This window comes from Notamacropus eugenii, chromosome 5 (genome assembly GCF_028372415.1).
Source record: "Notamacropus eugenii isolate mMacEug1 chromosome 5, mMacEug1.pri_v2, whole genome shotgun sequence".
In the NCBI taxonomy this organism is placed as follows: Eukaryota; Metazoa; Chordata; class Mammalia; order Diprotodontia; family Macropodidae; genus Notamacropus; species Notamacropus eugenii.
Window position 1 is genome coordinate 83,846,523 of NC_092876.1, and position 23,098 is coordinate 83,869,620.

Genomic DNA, 23,098 nt, shown 5'->3' on the forward strand with positions numbered 1-23,098 from the left:
AGTTGTGAAGGGCTTTAAAAGCCAGGGGATTTTATACTTGATCGTGGGTTTAACAAGGAGCCACCTGAATTCATTTATTTATTTATTATTATTTTTTAATGTTTAACAATCACTGCCATACAATTGAGATTTTATCCCCCCCACACCTAACCCCCACCCCCCCCTCCCCCCACGACTGCATACAATTCTGTATAGGTTCTACATATACTTTCCTATTGAGTACATTTTCACTATAGTCATGCTATGTAGTCAGACTAAAATAAATGAAAGAAATCATATAACAAATCAAAACATGATACACAAACACATACACAGACAAACATGATCTGCTACATTTTGTGAATGACTTCCATATTTCTTTCTCTGAGTGCCACCTGAATTTATTGAACAGGGGAGGTGACAAGTTCAGACCTACACTTTAGCATGATCATTCTGACAGCTGAATGAAGGAGTGGGGAAAAGTGGGAAAAACAAGGAGGAGACTGTAACAATCCAGGCATCAGGTGATGGAAGGCCAGCACCAGGAATGTGGTGGTGTCAGAAGAGAAAAGGGGACAGATAGCACAGATACTGGACTGGCTAGGTATGGTGTCAGGGAGGGGTGGAAGATGACATTGAAGTTGTGTACCTGAGTGGCTGGGAGCACAGTGGTGCCCTGGACAAGGCAGTTCCAAAGAGGGGAGGATTTTAGGAGAAAAATTATGAGTTCTGCTTTGGATGGAGAGTTTAAGATGTGTACAATACATGGTATTCAGGAGAGAAACTAGGGCTGTATACACATCATTTATGTTACAGTACGATAAATGAACTCCTGGGAGCTGATGAAATTGCTAAGCAAGACGGTATGAAGTGGACGGAGAGGCCTAGGACAAATCTCTCATGCTGCCTTAGTCTCCCTTATGACTTGGTCCCAGGCCTGCCATTTACTTTCTTTATCTCTGCTTCTTGCAGAGGTGATGTGACCCTCAGCTCAGTCTCTTAACTTGGGTGAGAATTTGGTTTATTTCATCAATAAGGCAAACAGAAGGGGGAGAAACCCATCATTATCACTATCCCCTACAGAGTAGGAAATATTGCCACAAATTTAAGGGTATAAGGCAGGATATGTGGGAAGTTTAATAGTTCTCAGGGCTAGAGGGACACAAGATGAAAAATATTGCTGTCAAAGTAACATATGACTGAAAAAATACTGCATGATTAGTTGGGGACAGGTACTTAATGGAAAAAAAATACCAAAAAAAACCCCAAAATCAAAACACCTTACCCGGCCTCCATATTGTAGCATCGGTGCTGGCAACACTCTACCTGTCAACTCCGTCATCTCATTGTGAACAACAATACCAAATTCTTTTAGATATGGATCAGGTCCACCCACCATGCTGTTACTTTTCACCTAAAAAACAAAACAAAAAAAACCTGTTATCATGGCTGAGCAATCAATGGGGCAAAATGACAAAATGCATTGTCTTAGTACGTTATACAGAAGCTACCACTCTTGTAAGTAGAACAAAGATGCTGTGAATTCTCTCTACATTTTTGTAGTGTAGAAATCTGTTCAATATTTACTGAGTTCCCACACTACATGAAAGCTACTGTCCTATATCATGAATGGATATAAAAATGTGTAAGATATGATCCTTTTCAGCACGCCCAGATTTGGAATTTTTTTTCTATTAAAGAATAAAACAAAAACAAAAGCCAGTGAATTAAGACAAGGCTTTCTTGTAACTATAAGAACAAAAAACTGATCATATCATATTAGGAAAATTTCCTGTTAGCCTTTCTTTCTTTCAATGTATAGCTACGATTGCATAAAAATGTATCTGACGCACTAGTCTGCTGATTTCCTCCTGTCTGTCTGGAGCAGATCTTGCGGTTGCTTTGATCATGGTGGACGTCTGATTGTCAGTTAATTTCTTGATACATCGCTGTCCTGCCACAATATTACAGACCTGCCATTAAGATAAGACAAACAAGGACTAAGTTAATGGCTTCTGCCAAACCTCATTGAATGAGAAAGATTTTAGAAAAATGGAAAAAAATAGTTAGTGTCAGTGTTACATAATTAAAAAAAAAATCTGATTCAAATTGTCATACATAATTTTACTTTTTAAGTTAAAAGATAGATTTTATAAGTAAATAATCTAAGTATCTGATAACGTAGCAGGAGCACATTTATTCAAGCTTACCTCAAGAGGAAGGTAAGTGTGCTTTTGTTCCTGCCCCACTTGGAGACAGGGAAGATGGGGATATTTCAGCTGCAGGCTATACTTCTGTTTAAAATACTGGGCTACTGTACATTCCATGGCCTGACCATTTTCCAGCTGTAGAGGAAAACTGTAGGATGATGTTATTTAGAAAATTTTCATCAATTCATACTTCTCCCAATTAAGAATAAAATCCTAACCTCTAAGACATTTTCTATATGGTTTATATCTTTATTACTTATTTTTAAGTATACTTTTACATATACATGTCAATTTCCTCAATAGAATATATAGTCCTTGAGAGTAAGGACTGCTTCATTTATTTACTTTTTATCTCTGGTGTCCAGGATAGGGCTTGGCACTTAAAAAATGCGAATCAATTAATTGGTTCCATAGTCAGTAGAGGTAAATCTTTCTTTGAACAGAATCCCTTAGTTTCTTTCAGTATTTAAATCAGTTTTTATCAAGGATTCAAATTACATACGTAGAGCTAGCTTTCTACTTTTGTCAGAGCCAAACAAACCTTCAAAGGAGCTGCATAATCAAGGAGTCTCACAGACCAAGAAAGAGCAACTTACAAGACTCCAAAGCTTTAACAAACAGGTTTTTGGGGGGGCCTTATTTGATAACAGCCCTTCATACTCTACATTGAATAGTATGGTACGAACTTGCAAACTGGTGAAATAGGCCCATTTCACCTAGTTTCATTAATTAATTCCACAAAAAGGATATCTCTTTATGGGCAACAGGGTTAGTGGAGAAGTGATTAATAGGAAAATGTTATGAACTATAGAAACACCCAACTCATGGAGAGTTAATGCTGGGAATATCACCAACCACGTGATAAGGGGTTTTAATACATCAGAAGTAAATCCCCTTACAAAAAGTTTTAATGTCACACATAAAGGATTCTTGTAGAATACCTCATGTAACTAATAAGATATATCAGAAACATGATAAAATTAGTAATATTTGCTTATAAATATAGAAGACCAATAGTCATTCCCTAATGGCTAAGCATGTGAAAGTATATGTATAAACAATTCTAAAAAGAATTTCGAATGATTAAAAACCATGAAATATTGTTCTATATAACTAACAACATGAAATATGCAAATTAAAACAACTCTGAGGTTTTACCTCACACAGAACAAACTGGCAAATATGTAAAACAAAGGTATCAAACCCATCTCCAGAACCAGATTAAAATGTAATTGGGAAATGTTTAACAAAATAAATAAAAGTACAATACAATATAGTTAACGTTAATTTCTAGTTTTCTAAGTTAATTTGGGACCAGTAGGGATCCTCTTTTATTTGAGTTTTGACACCACTGATGTACAAGATTGAAATGGTCAGTGCTGGAGGAATTGTGGAAAAGTATGCACGGTAGTATCTAGATTACTACTGCTGTAGTAATGAATCAGTCCAGGCATTCTGGAAAATAAATTATGATACTAAAATGTATATACTATCTGACCCAGAGATCCCGTTGCTAGGTATATACTCCAATGTCATAAGGAAAAAGAAAGGTGCTATATATAGCCCAAAATATTTATAGCAGTAATTTTGCCAAAGAACAAGAAACAAAATAGATGGTCAGCAATTGGGGAACAGCTAAATAAATTATGGTACATAAAAATAATGAAATATTACTGTGTTGTGAGAAATGAAGACTACAGAGAAACTTACATGAAATGATCAAAGTGAAGCAAGCAGAATCAGGAAAACAATATATAACAATAAAAATGGAAAGAACACCTCGAAAATGAATATAATTCAGGGGTAATTATAATAACTAAGCTTGGCTCCAAAGAAGAGAGATAATTTTTTGAGAAATATTACGACCACAGCAAGAGCAACAAGTGACAATGAGGGAAAAGACAACATAAATACTACAAAAGACTCTGCTGTTTGGACACATTTATCACGGAGATACAAGAACCTGCACATCTCAATAGTAATTTAGGGTATTATAACATAGGCAGCAGAGTGCAATGCACAAAGGGCTGATCTTAGAGTCAAGAAGACCTGGGTTCATTCTCTCTCACACAACACGCTTGAGATGAGTGATCATGGGCAATGTGTTGACCTTTTCAGTACCTAGGCCACTCTCTAAGACTGCAAATTACAGAGTGGCTGCCAATCTGTACTGGTAGAGGTATCTAGCATGGAATCCATACCAGGATTCACTGACACTGATGAAATGACAAGTCCACATCAAAATAACAACAATAATAATAATTTCATGAAGTTCATATATGCTGACCCTGAGTTATGAAATCATGTACTCTTTTTAAGAAGTCAAGAAAGCAAAATATTCTGTAAATATTTCCACTAAAAATGTTTGAAATTTTAAATACTACTGCTGAAAGAGATTTTCCCAACTGTTAGGAAAAAAATGTATGTGGAAATTATTTTCAAATGATGGCAGAAAAACAAGGCATTTAGTAGTACCACCCAAGCAAAGTACCCAGCAATTCAACGTTAAATATCCTTTAAGATGTGATCAGCATACGTTTGATGGCTGGCTGGTCGTCTAGTTACATTACAAACTCGGTATTTTCGTTTCATCTGTCCACAGTGGGTAACCTCAACTTTAAGACCTAATATAGAAAAAATGCCAAAACAAAGGTATTAAAGTGATAAAAGTGATAAAAACAGAGTAACAAACCATCCATTACCTTTAAAAGGGTACAAAACATACTTGTAAATGGATAAACTGGAGAGGAGATAATAGGACTAATGTTTATCTTCCATCCTCTAGGAAACTAGCCTGAGTTATAAATGATAACTTCATTCTCCCCCAAAATAAAATTCCAAATGGAAAAAAATGCTGGCTATTTCATTAGGATAAATGCTTGTAAGCAGTCATGTAGCTGGTTGTAAGACAACTTTAACACAAATACCTACCTCTGATTTCTTTGGTAAACTTGACACGCTGGGAGTCTGTAAGAGGTTTTGTTTGTTCATTGATGTTCTGAATGTCTAAAACCTCACACATGAACTCAATGATAGGCTGGGCACGGTAGAAAGCAGTAGCAGATACTAATAAACAGAATACAGGACACTTAATTTTGGGACTGGGTAGGGTTAAAACAGTGAAGTGGGGGCATAATTCTAGCATACCGTCAATATTCAGCATCATATTCCACATGGCCGGTCTCACAGACTGGTGGAAGCCAAACCAAACCTCCCTGCCCCCTCCCAGAGGGTGGTAGTAACCTTCTGGAGGGGAGAAGAATGAACGGCCCACAGGAGTATACCTGAAGAAACAAGAGTTGGCATGTTTCACAGGTAAGAAGTTCTCTCATTTCACTCTTGCCTTTTCCAAGGGTTTACAGAATCAGAGTATGAAAAAGCAACCATGTAGAAACCATCTTGGAAGGCTTAAAGTAATCTACCCCAGAGACTTGAACTTACATGGAATAGGCCTAACAGGGACACTCACCTCATAGAAGGCAGATGCCTTGTGATCACATCAAGTGCCTGAACGGAATCTTCAGGTACTTCATTCAAATGCCCAGCCAATGCTTCCAAAAGTAGCTGAAGACTTACTACAGACACCCACTGAATTGACACTTTAAAGGTCTGATCTTTGCCCTCACCTGGAAGAGTTACTTCCATATCAACCTAGGTGGGGTGAAAAGAACACATACACATTAAAAAGGTAAGTTGATACATAAAGTCAAGGTTGTTGTTATGAAACTTATTAAACTAAGTCTCTTTTCATCAAACATCAATTTCACAGCTTCCTATAAATTATACTTCCCTGCCACAATCTTCTTCATCATTTTCCATTATTTTTTAAGTGGAAGGAATGGTAAGACATGCCAGAGTAGCCAGACAAGTTTTATATATAGATATGGCAGTCTAAATTTCATTTGCTAGCACTAGTTTGATTCCAGTAATTCAAGTAAAAATTAAAGGTAATAATAATAGCTAACACTTGTATGTCACTTACTGGGTGCTAAGCACTGTGGTAAAGTGCTTTACAAATACTATCCCATTTGATTCTCTCAATAACTCTGGGAGGTAGGTGCTATTATTATTCCTATTTTACAGATGAGAAAATTGAGGCAAACAGAGGTTAAGTGACTTTCCCAGAGTCACCCAGCTAGTAAGTGTCTAAGGCTAGGTTTGAACTCAGGTCCTCCATGACTCCATGCCTGATACTCTATCCACTGTGCCTTAGAGAAGAGATGTTAACTATGCTTAAGTTTACTTAATATGGTTCTAGTACAGACAAAGTACAACTGGATCAAATAACTCTCCACGTAAGTGCAAGAGCTGCTCTTATCAGTAATATTGAGCTACAGGGATGTCACAAGTATGTTCATTAAGAAGCAAAATAAATACAGGTTAGTAGGCTTTGGCAATCCACAAGTGTGAAAGGAAGAGTTTTGCTCCATTGGGGCTATTGGAAGACTTAAAAAAAACCAGTCCCTAACATAGATCAAAATCTTGCAGGCTATAAGAACCAATTTTCATTACAATGCAAGTCTGAAGAACTACAGCTGCATGTGGTTATATAAAGTCTATCAGTTCAAAGAGTTTCTTATAGTAGCTAGAATATAATGCAAACAAAGTTAAGATTTGACCAGATTTGACCTCTATGCAGCCTATTCAGCTTTGTGCACATTTTACCTGCTAGTTACACAGGCCGAAGGCTCTTTACCTAACCCCAGTTAGCTGTCTTGAATATAATCCGCTGGTCACACAGGGCTGGGAGAAATGTGAATGGATTAATATGAACTAAGCATACCTCCTACTCCAGAAGAACAGCAATAATACCTAGAATTGACATAGCACCTACCACGTGTCAGGCACTGTGTGAAATACTCTTCAAATATTGTCTCATTTGATTCTCACAACAATCCTGGGAGTTAGGAGCTATTATAATCTTTATTTTATAGTTGAGGAAATTGAAGCAAACATAGGAAAAGGGACCTGCCCAAGATAACACAGCTAGTAAATACATGAAACTGGATTTGAACTCTAGATCTTCTGGACTTCAGATCCTATCCAATGACTCTATCCAATGAGTCACCTAGCTGCCTCTAAACAGTCATCACCTCATATTACAGATGCTTAATAGATGCTTTTTAAAATTCATTCATTAGTGATTTAGGGCCATGTTTACTTGTTTCCACCTATCAGCAACACTTACCCTATCCCGTCCAATAGGCAGTGGGTGTGCTGTATACATGTTTCTTTTGCCATCATAGCCAGGCTGCCGATCACCAAATATCTGCATTTTGAAGTGTCTCACCATTGTATCTACCACCTCCCTTAAACAACAAAGGAAAATCAGCTTTGAAAAACAACACATCTTCAACTATCTAATTTTCAGTCAAAATGAGGCATGACAGGCTTCAGGACATAATACAGTCAAGTCATTTAAAAACAAATTTTCTAAAGCAAGTTACCACAACTTAATAAAAAAAACTGAAAGCTTACAACTTAAAGCAGGGGTGGAAAAAATTTGGCAAAAGATTTTACAGCCTCTTCCCAAATCCAGGGTTTTAAAAAATCCAAACTACAAATAAGAAGTTTAGCAGTAGTCCCTTCACCTCCTAGATATAAACTTAAAAAATTAATTTGAGATTTAAGTTCATATTTACTTAAAATCCACTGGTGACGAATAGCTCCAAGTGGGGTGGAGGGAAACCCCAAAGATTTGGAAAACAGGAGTAGGGTGGCAAGAGTTGTTCAGGACCAGAAGAAGCAATAAACTCAAGATCACTTCCCAAAGCAATAACTTGGTTTTCTTGAAAATTAAATGATGATACTGTTACTCTATGTACTGTTTGGTTTTATTCTATAAAACTCACATATAATGTGGAGAAAGAAGCATAATAGAATATCTTATTTCCAAAATGTACTAATATAGTGTATTACATAACAAAACAGTGCATGACTTGCATACATGCAGGATAACACACTGTGCCCTGGCACTGGAACAATTCATTCTGGAGTACGAAACTCCAGTGGTGCCCAAATCTGTGACAGTGTAAAACACAGGAGTCAGTGAAAAGTACAGTCGTGTACTGTACACATATGGTATGTGAGCCTTACCAACATACATTATTCCCCAAGTACTGGGATTTGTTTCTTATACACCAAATTATTTCAAAAATGGCTAAAACAATGTGTCATAGATGATTTAGTTACAACATCATGAAATATTACAGGAATGTAACGTTAATGTAAGGTTAATGGTGGGTGGGGGGAAGAGTTAAAGATCTTCCCTGCCCATTAATAGGCTTCAATGCCTTTTATTAATTTCTACTGAGGCACTGGGTCAGAGGGACCTGCCTTCCAGTTCTGAAAAGTGTATATGTTCTGTGAGGTGAGGTTTTACTTTTGGGCTTACTCATTTGGAGGTATTTGTTTGGCCAGATCAGACTCTGGGTAGCTGCTAAGGAACCCCCCAGCTTTGAAAACCCAAATGTTGGTGCTTCTGTCTCCAAAAACTATGTAGGTATGTAATGGTCAGACAGCTGGATCTATCTGTTGATCTGTGATGTATGTACTGCTTATGGTCAGACAGTTGGAAGCCCTATCTGTTGGTCTTTAATTCTCTGTTTGTATTTTCTCTTAAGTTCAGGGTGCTGACTTTTTTCCCTGAACTAAGTGAATGATACAAGTGCTTGATTAAAGTAGATTGTTGACTCCTCAAAAGTTACTTTCTTTTTAGAAAAGCAGATCCAAGGCCCTCCTGTGTATGCTGGGGTCCTTGCTGTTGCAAGGAGGAAAGTCAATAGGAAATAGTCGATAGGAAATAATCACATCTTTTTCCACCTTCCTTATTTCATAAAGGTGAAAAGTGAGGCCTAGCTAGACTAAGGCCTCAGGCTTTCCAAATAAATCACAATACCAAAATAATTATTTAAGACAGTTCACATGAAAATGTACTTAGGATTTAGAAACCACCTCATTTTACAGATATGGAAACAGAAGCCCTGAGAGTTCAAGTGATTGCCCAAAGTCAGAGAAGTGGTACATAATGGAACTGTAATTCAAACCCAGGTCCTGACTCCAAATGCAGCACTTTTTCCACTATGCCACACACTTGTACTTTCCAATCCCTTTAAGAAATATACAACTTTCTTTCAGAATTTCTGAAATAGCAATGGCTTAAGAATATGGGCAAAGCAACAGTCTTCATGGCTTTAAAAAAAGATACCTACCTGAAAGAAAGACAATTGATATGCTGGAGTGTTATTATACTATTCCTCCTGTTCCACATTTCAGTGATCTAAGAATGTGGCCTTAGTCCTACATCTCCATTTTTACAGGAAAGTAGAAATAAGTTAGAGTTATGGAAATCTCCTATTAATCAAGCTACCAAAGGAGTGCTTTACAGAACTAGACGAATTAATAATGAAATCCATCTGGATGAACACAGGGTCAAAAATCTAAAGGGAAATAATGAAAAAATATGGGAAGGAATGGGGCCTAAGTATACCAGGTCTCAAACTACCATGACAAAGCAGTAATCATCAAAACTATCTGATACTGAACAAAGAGAGGTTGAGCAATGGTATGGAACAGCTATGTAACATACAGAGGCAAATTAACCTAGCTGCCTAGTGTTTATCTGACCAAAAACTGGAAAACTAGATAGCAGTCTAGCTGAAATTAGGTTTAGACCAACACTTGACATTAAAGACCAAGGAAACTTCCAAATAGATAAGTTTATCTTGATATACAGATCCAGACACAAAAGGTCACATCATAAACAGATTACACGTAAGAAAAAAATTACTTTTCAGATATACGGATAGGAGGTCATGACTAAACAAGGGTTAGAGAGGTCCATAAAAAATAAATTTTGATTACATAAAATTAAAAAATTTCTGCATAACCCTCCCCCACCATGTAGGTAAGAATAGAAGGGAAACATTAAACTGGTAAAAAATCTTGACAGCAAATTTCTCTGATAAAGGTCTCATTTCTAAGATATATAAGGAATTGATTCAAATGTATAATAACAAATAAGAGTTATTCAACAAATGATAAATGGTCTAATATACAAAGAAGCAATTTTCAAGGGAAAAAATCCAAGCCATCAACATCTATATGAAAAAAAAAGCTCCAAATCTCCAATTAAGAGAAATGCAAATTAAAGTAACTAAGTAACCTCTTAACTATCAGATTTGCAAAGTTGATAAGAAAAGAACATATGCTGGAGGAGTCTGCAGGAAAACAGGCAACTTAATGTACTGCTGGTTGAGCTGTGAATTGGTTTAGCTATTCCTGCTTTCAAAGTTACTAAACTGGCCATATGTTTTGACCAAGGAAAACCACTGTAGGCCTATACTCCTAAAGAGATTAAAGAAAAGGAATCCACATTTATAAAAATATTTATAGCAGCTCTTTTTGTAGTGGCAAAAAATGGAAACTAAGGAAACTTAAGCCAACTAGTAAACTTGTAAGGTATAATGAATAATGTATGGATGAATATGGATAGAGTACGGATGGCTTGAGTACAAATGCCACCACTGACACTGGATGTGTGACTCTGGGTAGATCACGACATCTCTCTAAGCCAAGGTTTCCTCATCTGTAAAAACATGGTTCAAACCTGTAGTACCTCTCTCCCCAGGTTGCTGTGAGGCGCAAATGAGAATTCTGCAAACTTTATCTTTTTACATGTTTTACTGACATCTTTTTTCATCATTCTGACTTCTGAAACTACTTCCCCTTCTTCAGTAGAACCTGCCCTTTTTGCAAATAAATATAGTTAAGAAAAACCAATCTGCTCCTAGCCATGTCTGAAAATGTATATTTGCAAACTTTAAGATACTATATAAATGGCAGCTTTTGTTTTTAAGATGATGATATTAATAAGGAGGGCTGTTGGCCTACTTATGCTAGGTTTCAAGATTTGTTTCCATCAATGCCAAGAAGCCAATTCACTAATTTACAAGAGATATAACTGCCCAGCAGATAGCTTGCATTTACAAAATACTTTTAAATTTACAAAATGCTCTCTTTACAATTTTGTAATATGGGGATGGTAGTTGTAACATCTGACTTACAGAAAACTTATGCTCAAAAAGTTCTGTGACTTGTCCATAGCTAATAAATATTAGAGCTAGGATCTGAGCTCTGGTGATCTCCAATTCCAATTCTATATGCTATATACTCTATACTAAACTGCCCCTATTGCTTAATGAACTGTGTAATATTTTATAGGTTACTACTAAAGCAGGTTTTTAGCAGGTACTACTAAAAACTCTATAAAATAAAGCATAGAGGGTTCTTTTTTTAGTATCATATTGAATGGGGATACACTAGAAGCTTTTCCAATAAAATATAGGTATAAAGGAAAAATGCCTATTTTTCACTCTATTATTTTTTAATAGTCCTGGAAATTTTAGCAATAATAGGATAAAACAAATTAAAGTTGTAGAAAGAGGCAAAAAGGAGATAAAACTATCTCTCTGTGTTGATGAAATGATGGGTTTATTTGTAAAATCCTACAGAACCAACAAAGATACTAATTGAGACAACAGCTTCAGTAAAGTTAGCAAGCTACAAAAAAAAAACCCCTCAAAAACCAACAACATTTCTATATAACAAAAAAAAAAAAAATTCAAGTGGGAATAACAGAGAAATCTCATTTCAAATAATTACAAAACACAAAAGATATTTGGGGATCAATTTATCAAAGCATAAAAAAAATGTCTAGGTTCAATTACAAAATGTATCTTGAAGAAATAAAGAATAACAGTTGGAGGAATATTCACTGTTCATGGTTGGGCTGGGTCAATATAATAAAAATGATAATAATAACAAAGTCAATTTTGAATTTTAATGTTTTACCAAATTACCAAAGGGATATTTTATAGAACTTGATCAAATAAAAACAAAATTCATTTGGAGAAACAAAATATCTAAAATATCAAGAAAATAATGAAAAAATATAGGAATGAAAGGGAATGGCATTTCCAGAAATCAAACTGTATGATAAAGCAACAGTCATCAAAATCATTTGGGACTGGCTAAAAAAGAGAAAAGTAGAGTAATGCAACAGACACTAGACTAAGAGGAGAATAAACCCCAAAACATGCTTCTCTTAAGAAAGAACTTTATTTGATAAGAACTTCTGGGAAAACTGGAAAGCAGCCTGTAGAAATTAGGATTATAGCACTGTCTTATACCATATTACACAATAAATTCAAAATGGCTATGAGACCTGAATATTAAAGTTCATGCCATAAAAAAAAAGAAGAGAAGCCTATCATATGACTTTTTTACGTAGTTATAAGTAGGAGATATATTCTGAATCAAAAAAGGTATAGAAGCAATTACAAATGATAAAAAAATTCTGATTACATAAAAATTGAAAAGTTTCTGCACTAGCAAAATTTATGCAACTAGAATAAGCAGCTGAATGGGGAAAAAAATCTTTTTTATCAAACTTCTTTGATAAAAGTTTGGTATCCAAGATACACAAACAACTAACAAATATAAGACCAAAGCTATTTCCCAACAGTAAAGCAGTAAAGGATAAGAGTAATTTTCAAAAGAACTGCAAACTATTAAATGCAAATCAAAACAACCCTAAGGTTTCACTTCAAACCCAACAAAATGGCAAAGATAATGAAAAGTGGAAATAGCCAAAATGAGAGGGTTTGTGGAGAGGTTGGAATTGTTGGTGTAATAGTGAACTAGTACAACCATTTTGGCAAGCAAATGGAATTAGGCAAATAAAACAACTAAAATGTTTATACTCTTTGACCTGGAGATTCCTAGGCATATGACCAAGGAAGACATAGATAAAGAAAGGCTCCATCTACACCAAAATATTTACATCAGCATTACAAAGAACTGGAAATAAGTAGATTCCCATCAATGGGGGAATGGCTAAAAAATACCCTGTTGTACATGAATGTAATGAAATGTTACTGTGTTATAAGAAATGACAAATATCATAACTGTGGAGAAACTAGAAATGATTTATACCAATAGATGCAAATAAAGTAATCAGAACCAAGAAAACAACATGTACAACGACAAAAACAATGTAAACGTAAAGACAACTAAAAACAACTGAAAATGAATATGCCAAAATTACAAAGAACAATTTGGCCCCAAAGAAAAGATAAAAGAAGACACCTTCCCCTATTCTTTTTAAGAAGTGGGAAATCATGGATGTGGAAAACTGCATATATTTTCAAAAGTTTTCTGATGTACTGATTAGCTTAGTGATTTTTCTCTCCTTTCTCTTTTTCTTTAAAAAGTATTCTTTGCTTTTGAGGAAGGAAGGAGAGGAGGGAAAGGGGAAATTTTAGGTGATGTAAAAGCAAAAGGTACCAATAAAAATTTATTTTAAAAATAAATTTAATAACTGCCAGTAAAAAAGCAAACATTCAAATTCACAAGAATAAAAAAGGGAATTGTCCATGAAGAAAGCATTTTTAAGACAATGTATTAAGGTCTGCGGACCATTTGGTAGTACTGCTATGAGAATCACCATCCTCGACTATTGGGATTTATCTATGAAACAATCTGAAAAACTGCTAACACAGGTCAGACGCTGCTCACCCATTTTGGCAAACAGGCAAAGGCTCTACCCTGTTCAATAATCCAAGGTGACCCTTTATTTTCTTCTGCTTCCATTAGTCTTATACCTATTCTCATCACCTTTACTATTAAGAAATCTTAATTTCCATAGTACATTACCTTCTACCACAATAATCCCTCCAAATGCTCTCCATATGTACTGAGAATTTCTACTGCCTCCTGTTAAATGAAGGGCCCTTTCTTTGACCTCTGTCCCTTCACTCAATTCAGTTTTACTGAATAGCTTATTACTTAGTGGTATGTACTGCAGGGGATATAAGAACAGTGTGAAATAGACCTTGCCCTCAAACAGCTTAACATCTTGTTGGAAAGACCAAACTTACCCATGAAATACTGAACGCAAAGCTATAAATAATTCAAGACTGTAAAAAACAAAGTGTTGAATGAATGTCATGATGCCAGCCATGACCCACCTTTGTCTTCCTTTTCCCAGAATTCATTTTCTACAATCCTTACCTGTTAACTCTACGAGGCCGTTTTTCTGGTTTGATATCCACATCATAGTGATAGACATCTATTTTAGGAATTTGAACCTGAAAATGATTGGCTAGAAGACGTATTGGCTTCCCAACAGTTCCAAGACCAGGACGACGGGGTGGCTGGAAAAGGCTGGCTGGAGGTCCTGAAGAAATAGAAACAATGACTGTGCCTCCTGGTCATAAAGTACAACCACACTACAGTGAACATAAACTGTCAAGAGTTTTTAGAAATCTAAAGACATTCAGGTGAAGACTAAAGAATGCCATGGGTACAATGCTAATATTAAAATGGAAAGAGGGAAGCTACATCAAGATTAAATAAACCAACACACCAATTTACAAACTTTGTCCAAATGGACATTGCTCAGATTGTTTCTAAAGATAGGTCAGCAAGTGTATTTGTATTTTAAAACAAAGCCACTTCCAAACTCTTGAAGCAGGTACTATTCCAAGTCAGAGATCACTTATTAACCCTATACACTATTATAGTCTGACCCACTGTAGTCTGCACAGGCTGATCTGCAGCAAGAGATTAATATATATTTTTATTAATTTACCTGAAAATTTGACAGTAAAGCAAATTGGGACTTAACAACAGGTTCTCATATCTAGAAATAAAATACCTGGTCACACAGCAACTTTCTGTTTGAACAGCTCAGTTTATTCAATACCTGTGTAGCAAATAGCTTATTTTTACTTTTATATGTCTTTGCTGCTATAATTAAAAGAGAATAAGCTAAAATTCAACCTAGTAAATCACAAAATTCCTGTTATCAAGATGCCAACAAAGCTAAAAAATATTTCAGGTGTTCATGTCTGTAATATTCTTTCACCTAGAATAATGTGAGAATATACTGAAACAAAGGAGAACAAACTGTCCGAAAGGAAGTGGACCTGCTCTCAAACTTAAGGAATAGAGCACTTGCTTTTGACCTCATCTGCTAAGAGATATTAAAACATAACCAAAGTTTTATATGTAGTAGACATATGTACAAAAAAGAAGCCTAAGCTTTTTCAGTGACTTGAGCGTCCACTGAAGACTAACTTTCATGATTTATACCAGCTATTGTCTCTACTGTCTTGGAAATTTTTAAGATCAATTTTTTTCAAAAGCAAATAGTTACATAACTGGTTAACGGTACTGCTCTTACTCAAGAATGTTGACACCCACCTTCATGGTAACCAAAAGGTTCTGTTCTGGGAAAAGGGAATAATTTCCCAAAGATCAATAGGTGAATAATAAATGCTAAAAATGTTTAATTTGGTAAAGTATTGAACATGTTCAGTCAAATCAGGGAGATTTCCTGCTCATCTCTGGGTCTGCTTTACTTTTCTACATTCTGTACTAAATGATGCTAAAAGATGGATTGAGAAAAAATTAAGCCTATATAAATACTTGCTTTTCTTCCTTGACAGAGATCAGAAATGAAAACGTTGAAACTATTTTTTCCCCCAACTCTCAAAGGAATCTAAAGAGTTTATCTGGTCAAAGTCTTTCATTTTACAGATAAAGAATCAGGCTTTGAGGCAGCTAGGTGGCACAGTGGATAGAGTGCCAGGCCTAGAGTCAAAAAGACTCACCTTACTGAGTTCAAATCCAGCCTCAGACACTTATTAGATGTGAAACCCTGGGCAAGATGTTTAATGTTGTTTGTTAAGCAATTTCTGAAAGACATTTGTAACATCCTGACAAAGAGACTTAATCAATTTCCTCATCTATAAAATGAGCTGGAGAAAGAAATGGCAAACCATTCTGGCATTTAATCCATGAAAACTCCAAATGGGGTCATGAAGAGTTGGATGACTGAAAGACAAGTCAGGCTTTAAAGGATAAATGACATGCCCAAAGTCACACGGCTAGTTTGTGGCACAGGAAGGCCCAGGATCCAGTCCAATACTCTCTTCAGTCATACTCTAAACTTTTGTACTAAAAACATGACTTTCAAGGGGTGAAGAAAATAAAGGAAACTATGTCTAAAAGCAGGCTAACCAGTAAGTTGGTTCTCTTAATGGGGGCATTTGATCTTTTCTATATTGGCTTGATTCTAGACATCTGTTCACACTCTGAAAAAATGTTTTAAATAAGGCTTGATTACTGATATACTGTAGTACAAGAGGAATAAACACAGTACTGGGAATCAGAAAAAATAGGTTTAAGTTATAACTCTATCAAACAGAAAGACCTTGGGAAAGTCATTTACCCTCTGATCACAACTGCTAAATGAGGGAGTTAGACAAGATTAACATTAAGGTCCTTCCAGCTTAATTAGTCCAACAGAGAGGCTTTTCTAGTAATATGCCAGATCTATAAATAATGAAGGTCTTTACTAAGCAGCAAACAAGGGTAAAGTTTAATCAATTGATTGTACTTCAAAATACTAAATAAATTAGCCTTACAAAGTTTCAAAAGCCCTCAGATGTGATTTTTTTTGTTCATGTTCCACAACACTCGCTATTACAATTATCTTTTCTAGTTCATACAGTAAGTTGACTTTTCAGAGCCAATACATATACCCTCATCCCCTGTCCATAAAAATAAATTCCCGTGCCACTTAACCAGAGAGAAAAAGAGGAGCACCTGTTGGTTATGTGTGTGTAGTGCCCAGTCCGGTAAACCCTGTCTAATGTCTATTAGGTACTTGTTACATTCGGACAATTCTTGAAAGGAGATCGCCTAGCTTTTGGCCAAGTATTAAATACCCTGACTGAAAGATGTCAACCTGTTTGCTTTCAGCTCTCCGACCCAGTTGTAACAACTATACACACTGGAGTAATTTAAGGCCAGCCAGGAAACACTGAGCTTTGGGCACAAGCACACACCACACACACAAGCACACCCCTACGTAAACACACACCACACACAAGCGCACCCCTACGTAAACACACACCACACACAAGCGCACCCCTACGTACGCACACACACCACACACACACAAGCGCACCCCTATGTAAACACACACCACACACAAGCGCACCCCTACGTACACACACACACCACACACACACAAGCACACCCCTATGTAAACACACACCACACACAAGCGCACCCCTACGTACACACACACCACACATACACAAGTGCACCCCTACGTACACACACCACACACACAAGCGCACCCCTATGTACACACACACCACACACACAAGCACACCCCTACGTAAACACACACCACACACAAGCGCACCCCTACGTAAACACACACCACACACAAGCGCACCCCTACGTACACACACCACACACAAGCGCACCCCTACGTACGCACACACACCACACACACACAAGCACACCCCTATGTAAACACACACCACACACAAGCGCACCCCTACGTACACACACACCACACACAAGTGCACCCCTATGTAAACACACACCACACACAAGCGCACCCCTGCGTACACACACACCACACACAAGCGCACCCCTGCGTACACACACACCACACACAAGCGCACCCCTACGTACACACACACACCACACACAAGCGCACCCCTACGTACGCACACACACCACACACAAGCGCACCCCTACGTACGCACACACACCACACACACACACCACACACAAGCGCACCCCTGCGTACACACACACACCACACACAAGCGCACCCCTGCGTACACACACACACCACACACAAGCGCACCCCTACGTACACACACACACCACACACAAGCGCACCCCTACGTACACACACACACCACACACACACACCACACACAAGCGCACCCCTGCGTACACACACCACACACAAGCGCACCCCTACGTACACACACACCACACACACGCGCGCACCCCTACGTAAACACACCACACACAAGCGCACCCCTACGTACACACACACCACACACACGCGCGCACCCCTACGTAAACACACCACACACAAGCGCACCCCTACGTACACACACACACCACACACACCCGCGCACCCCTACGTAAACACACCACACACGCGCGCACCCCTACGTACACACACACCACACACACGCGCGCACCCCTACGTAAACACACCACACACAAGCGCACCCCTACGTACGCACACACACCACACACACACAAGCGCACCCCTACCTAAACACACCACACACAAGCGCACCCCTACGTACACACACACACCACACAAAAGCGCACCCCTACGTACACACACACCACACACACGCGCGCACCCCTACGTAAACACACCACACACAAGCGCACCCCTACGTACACACACACACCACACACAAGCGCACCCCTACGTACACACACACACCACACACAAGCGCACCCCTACGTAAACACACCACACACAAGCGCACCCCTACGTACACACACACACCACACACAAGCGCACCCCTGCGTACACACACACCACACACAAGCGCACCCCTGCGTACACACACACACCACACACAAGCGCACCCCTACGTACACACACACACCACACACAAGCGCACCCCTGCGTACACACACACACCACACACAAGCGCACCCCTACGTACACACACACACCACACACAAGCGCACCCCTACGTACACACACACACCACACACAAGCGCACCCCTACGTAAACACACCACACACAAGCGCACCCCTACGTACACACACACACCACACACAAGCGCACCCCTGCGTACACACACACCACACACAAGCGCACCCCTGCGTACACACACACACCACACACAAGCGCACCCCTGCGTACACACACACCACACACAAGCGCACCCCTGCGTACACACACACACCACACACAAGCGCACCCCTACGTACACACACACACCACACACAAGCGCACCCCTGCGTACACACACACACCACACACAAGCGCACCCCTGCGTACACACACACACCACACACAAGCGCACCCCTGCGTACACACACACACCACACACAAGCGCACCCCTGCGTACACACACACACCACACACAAGCGCACCCCTGCGTACACACACACACCACACACAAGCGCACCCCTGCGTACACACACACACCACACACAAGCGCACCCCTGCGTACACACACACACCACACACAAGCGCACCCCTGCGTACACACACACACCACACACAAGCGCACCCCTACGTACGCACACACCACACACAAGCGCACCCCTGCGTGCACACACACCCCACACACGTACGCACACACTCCGCACACACGGGGGGCTGGCTACCTCGTGCACCCGCAGACCCTAGCCACCACGAGGAGAAGGCGGGGCTCCTCGGCCCCTCCGTCCTCAGGCGGCTCTTCCTCACTTCCCTTCTCCACTCAAAGGGGGATGGGGCAGTTCCGGGCCGAGCGGCGTTCCCCGGGTGGGGTCGGATCGGATGGGGAGGGGCGGGCTGGGGGGTGCCGGGAGCGGGCGGGCGCGCGCGCAGGTCCCCTCCCCCGCCCCCCGCCCCGGCCGCCTCGCCTGCGTGTCCCCGCCGCGCCTCCGGCGCTCGCTTCCTCACCGGGTCCCAGAGCCTCCATGGCGGCGGCGGCGACCACCTCGCCCCGCTCCCCAGCGGCGCCTCCCGCTGAGGGCCCCGCCGCCGCCGCCGCCGCGTACCTCTTGATCTCCGGAATATTGGCGATGGGGGAGGGGACAGGGTTGGGGCCGAAAACTGGAGGCGCTGGGAGGGGATGGGGAGGAGGAAGAGGGGGCGGCGGCGGCGGCGGCGGCGCCCAGGGGAGGGGGCTGCCGTGGCTCTTCCGGTCTTAGCGACAACAAAAACAATCCCGCCGCCGCCGCCACCAGGAGCTAGCGCGCGCTCCGGCCCGAGGGCGGGGCGCGCGATCGAGTACGCGCCCGGGCTCTGGCGGGAGCGCGCCTGAAGGTGGGGGTGGGGACGGGAGGCGCGCAGGCGCGAGGACGTCCCAGACCTCTGAGAGGGCACGTCCTTGCAGTCGCCGGGGCACGGAGTGGAGTAAGAGGACGGGAAGGGGCGGGAGCTGGGAAAGGGACTGAAAAGTAGGCGACAGGTGTGGTGCGGGCGCCTCGCAGGCCGCCCCGGCTTTTCCCAAGTTCTGACCAGGTGCCGGGGAGGAGACGTGCGAAATGGATCCCAAGATTTAAAGCTGGTAGGAGCAGGATCTGATGGTGACCCCGGCCCAAAACAAAATCCACCCGAACGCCTCCACCCCCCAGTTAAAAGAAAAAGCCCGATTCACTCGTACTCCTGCCTAACTTTTCAGACCTCGCTCTGTGTCTTTGCTGAACCGGACGTTCCCCAAACGCCGTGGCCCCTCTTAAGGGCCTTGCACACTGACTGCCCCTGTGCTTGGAGTCTGCTCTTTGGAACCTCCCCCCCTAACCTTCCTTAAGGCATCAGCGCAGGTTCCTCCTCTTCCATGAAACCTTTCCCGATTGCTGCCTCACCCCCTTATGTGCTGTGTCGGAATGTTACAGTCTGTGTACTGTACACCTGTGTACAGTAGAATGTATGTTACTTGAAAGCTGGTTTTGTTTTTGTCTGTACACCCCTCTTCCCTGGCCACTGTGCCTGGCAAGTCATGGATACTTAATAAATGTTGAATTTAATGGAATCTAGGCCAACTCAATTTACAGATGAGTAAAGAGGTTCAGACAGGGAATGCCAGTTGGCTACAGTAACTGCTGGCACTAACAAAAGGCATATGGACTAGGAATGCACTGTGCAAAGTACAGAAAGTACACCTGAAGCCACCACTGCCCTTAAGATTCTCGCATTCTGAGAATCAACCCATGCCCCTCTCCTAAGGCAGTGCATCTTAAACTGTGGGTCAGAAAATTTTGGAAAATAGTAAAAGGTTTACGAACGCACAACAACCAAAAACTAATTAAAAATAAAACAAGAATGGATTTGAGGTGTTCCGTTGCCCAGGTGGTACCTCCACCTCACAGCCACCTTGGTTCTGAATAGAAAGCATTCACACTTTACATGGCACATGCCCTCAGGCCACAAAAGACCGATGAACGCTGCAGAAACTGGACTAGGGGTAGAGAGTAGAAAAAAGTTAAAGAAGCCCTGCTCTAAGGAACTCCCCGACAATTCTAGGAAAGCATTTTTCTGTGCCATGGAGCCTAGCAAACTGCTAATAGGTCAAGGCTCTAATTCTATAGGTAATCCCTCAGAGGAATCAGTCAGCTCATAATCCTATTCCACATTTTACTGGACAGTCCTACGGACCTTGTTACTTTAGTTTGGAAACTTAAGACCTAACCAGAGAAATGAGAAGAATACAATGGATATTAGCAATATCTGACGACTCAAATATGATTACTTCATCAGCAGAAAAGGAGTTCAAAGGCAATTAAATAAGGAACAATTATATATTCAGGACACCTGGCAACCTTAGTTATCTTCAAATGAAACCACAGGAGAGCTCAAAGGATGAGTCACCAAACTGATTTTTCTTCTAGTCCCGCATCTCTCCAAAAAAAATTAGGCATCTTGCTGGTGGAGCTGTGAACTGCTCTAATCATTCTGGAAAGTAATTCAGATTATGCAAATAATATGATTAAAATGTCCACCTATACCCTTTGATCCAAAGAGTTTACCGCTAGGCGTATACTTCCAGGGAGATCACTGACAAAAAGAAACTTTCTAGTATGTTCCAAAATTTTAATGGCAGCACTTTTTGTGGTAACAAAGAACTGAAAATAAAGTAGATGCCCACTGATTGGTTGGCTGGTTGTTGTCCTTTGTTTTCGAAGAGGACCAAAATGACATCACTGATAAAGTGAAGTTTCAGTGTATCTGACTATGGCTGATCAGACCAATATGAGCTCAGAATGCTGCACCACAGGTTGGGCACAGGCAATCCATGTGAATATTTGAGGTGGATACTCCGAATTTGCTCATCCTACATTTTCTTTGTGCTGTCTCAGTTCGGCTTTGCTCATAGAGCACAGCACCCTTTCTGATGTGGGCATGCCATGATGAGCGCTTTTGTGCCAGTGTCTCCCATGTTGCACAGTCAAATCCAAAGTTCTTGAGAGTGACCTTGAGGGTATCCTTGTATCACTTCTTCTGAGCACCATGTGATTGCTTGCCCCATATGAGTTCTCCATAAAAGTCTTTTTGGCAAGCACACATTTTGCATTAGAACAACATGGCGAAGCCCATTGCAGTTGCACTGTCTGAAGCATAGTTTGAATACTTCACAGTTCAGCTCGAGCAAAGACTTCAGTGTCTGGTACCTTATCCTGCCAGGTGATTCCCAGAATCTTCCTAAGACAGTTCAAACGGAAGCGATTCAGTTTCTTGGCATGGGGCTGGTAGACTATCCATGTTTCACAACCATACAACAATGAGGTCAGCACAATGGCTCTGTAGACCTTCAGTTTAGTTGGCCTAAAGGGGCCAAGGTCTCCCAGTGCATCCTGGGACATCTCCAGTTATCCTGATGAATATCTGGTCACTGGATTCAGATGGCTCTGGAGGAGAAGTGAGGATGGTGACCTGCATAGCCCTCCCTCACTAGAAACAAAGTCAAGTGCAAGTCATGTCATCATTTCTCTGATGGCATGGTCTTCTTCTTCTTCAGTCTTCTTTGGCAACGAAGGACGAACACAACAGTCTAATACCTTTTCTCTCCCAAACTTTTCTTTGGAACCTCCCAAACACTGAATTAGCTCTGGCAATGCATGTGTCAACCTCATTGTCAATGTGTACATCCCTGGAAAGTACACTACCAAGGTACATGAACTTATCTACAGAATTCAGAACTTCTCCATTTGTTGTAACTGAAGTTTCCACGTATGGATGGTATGGTGGTGGCTGATGGAGCACCTGTGTTTTCTTGGTGTTAATTATTAGGCCAAAATTAGCACAGGCAGCAGAGAATTGATCCATACTTTGTTGCATCTCAGC

At 40.5% G+C, this 23,098-nt stretch overlaps 1 protein-coding gene across 4 annotated transcripts in view; it reads right to left on the reverse strand.

Moving 5' to 3' along the window:
• The window catches only part of LOC140504744 (protein argonaute-4), a 44,761-nt gene extending 24,738 nt beyond the window's left edge, over positions 1–20,023 (reverse strand). The window contains exons 1-10 of one of the 4 annotated variants that reach the window (XM_072610063.1): positions 19,715–20,023; positions 14,262–14,427; positions 7,378–7,498; positions 5,659–5,840; positions 5,337–5,473; positions 5,121–5,255; positions 4,726–4,813; positions 2,190–2,337; positions 1,833–1,952; positions 1,265–1,393 (exon numbers count right to left, since the gene is read on the reverse strand). In XM_072610063.1, the coding sequence (XP_072466164.1) occupies positions 1,265–1,393; positions 1,833–1,952; positions 2,190–2,337; positions 4,726–4,813; positions 5,121–5,255; positions 5,337–5,473; positions 5,659–5,840; positions 7,378–7,498; positions 14,262–14,427; positions 19,715–19,733 (1,245 nt within the window). In that variant the 5' untranslated portion in view covers positions 19,734–20,023. Of the gene's footprint in view, positions 1–1,264; positions 1,394–1,832; positions 1,953–2,189; positions 2,338–4,725; positions 4,814–5,120; positions 5,256–5,336; positions 5,474–5,658; positions 5,841–7,377; positions 7,499–14,261; positions 14,428–16,862; positions 18,308–19,434; positions 19,544–19,714 lie in introns of those variants that run through there. The other 3 variants (XM_072610066.1, XM_072610067.1, XM_072610065.1) reach the window with 3 other exon arrangements.
• Between the last annotated feature and the right edge of the window lie 3,075 nt (positions 20,024–23,098).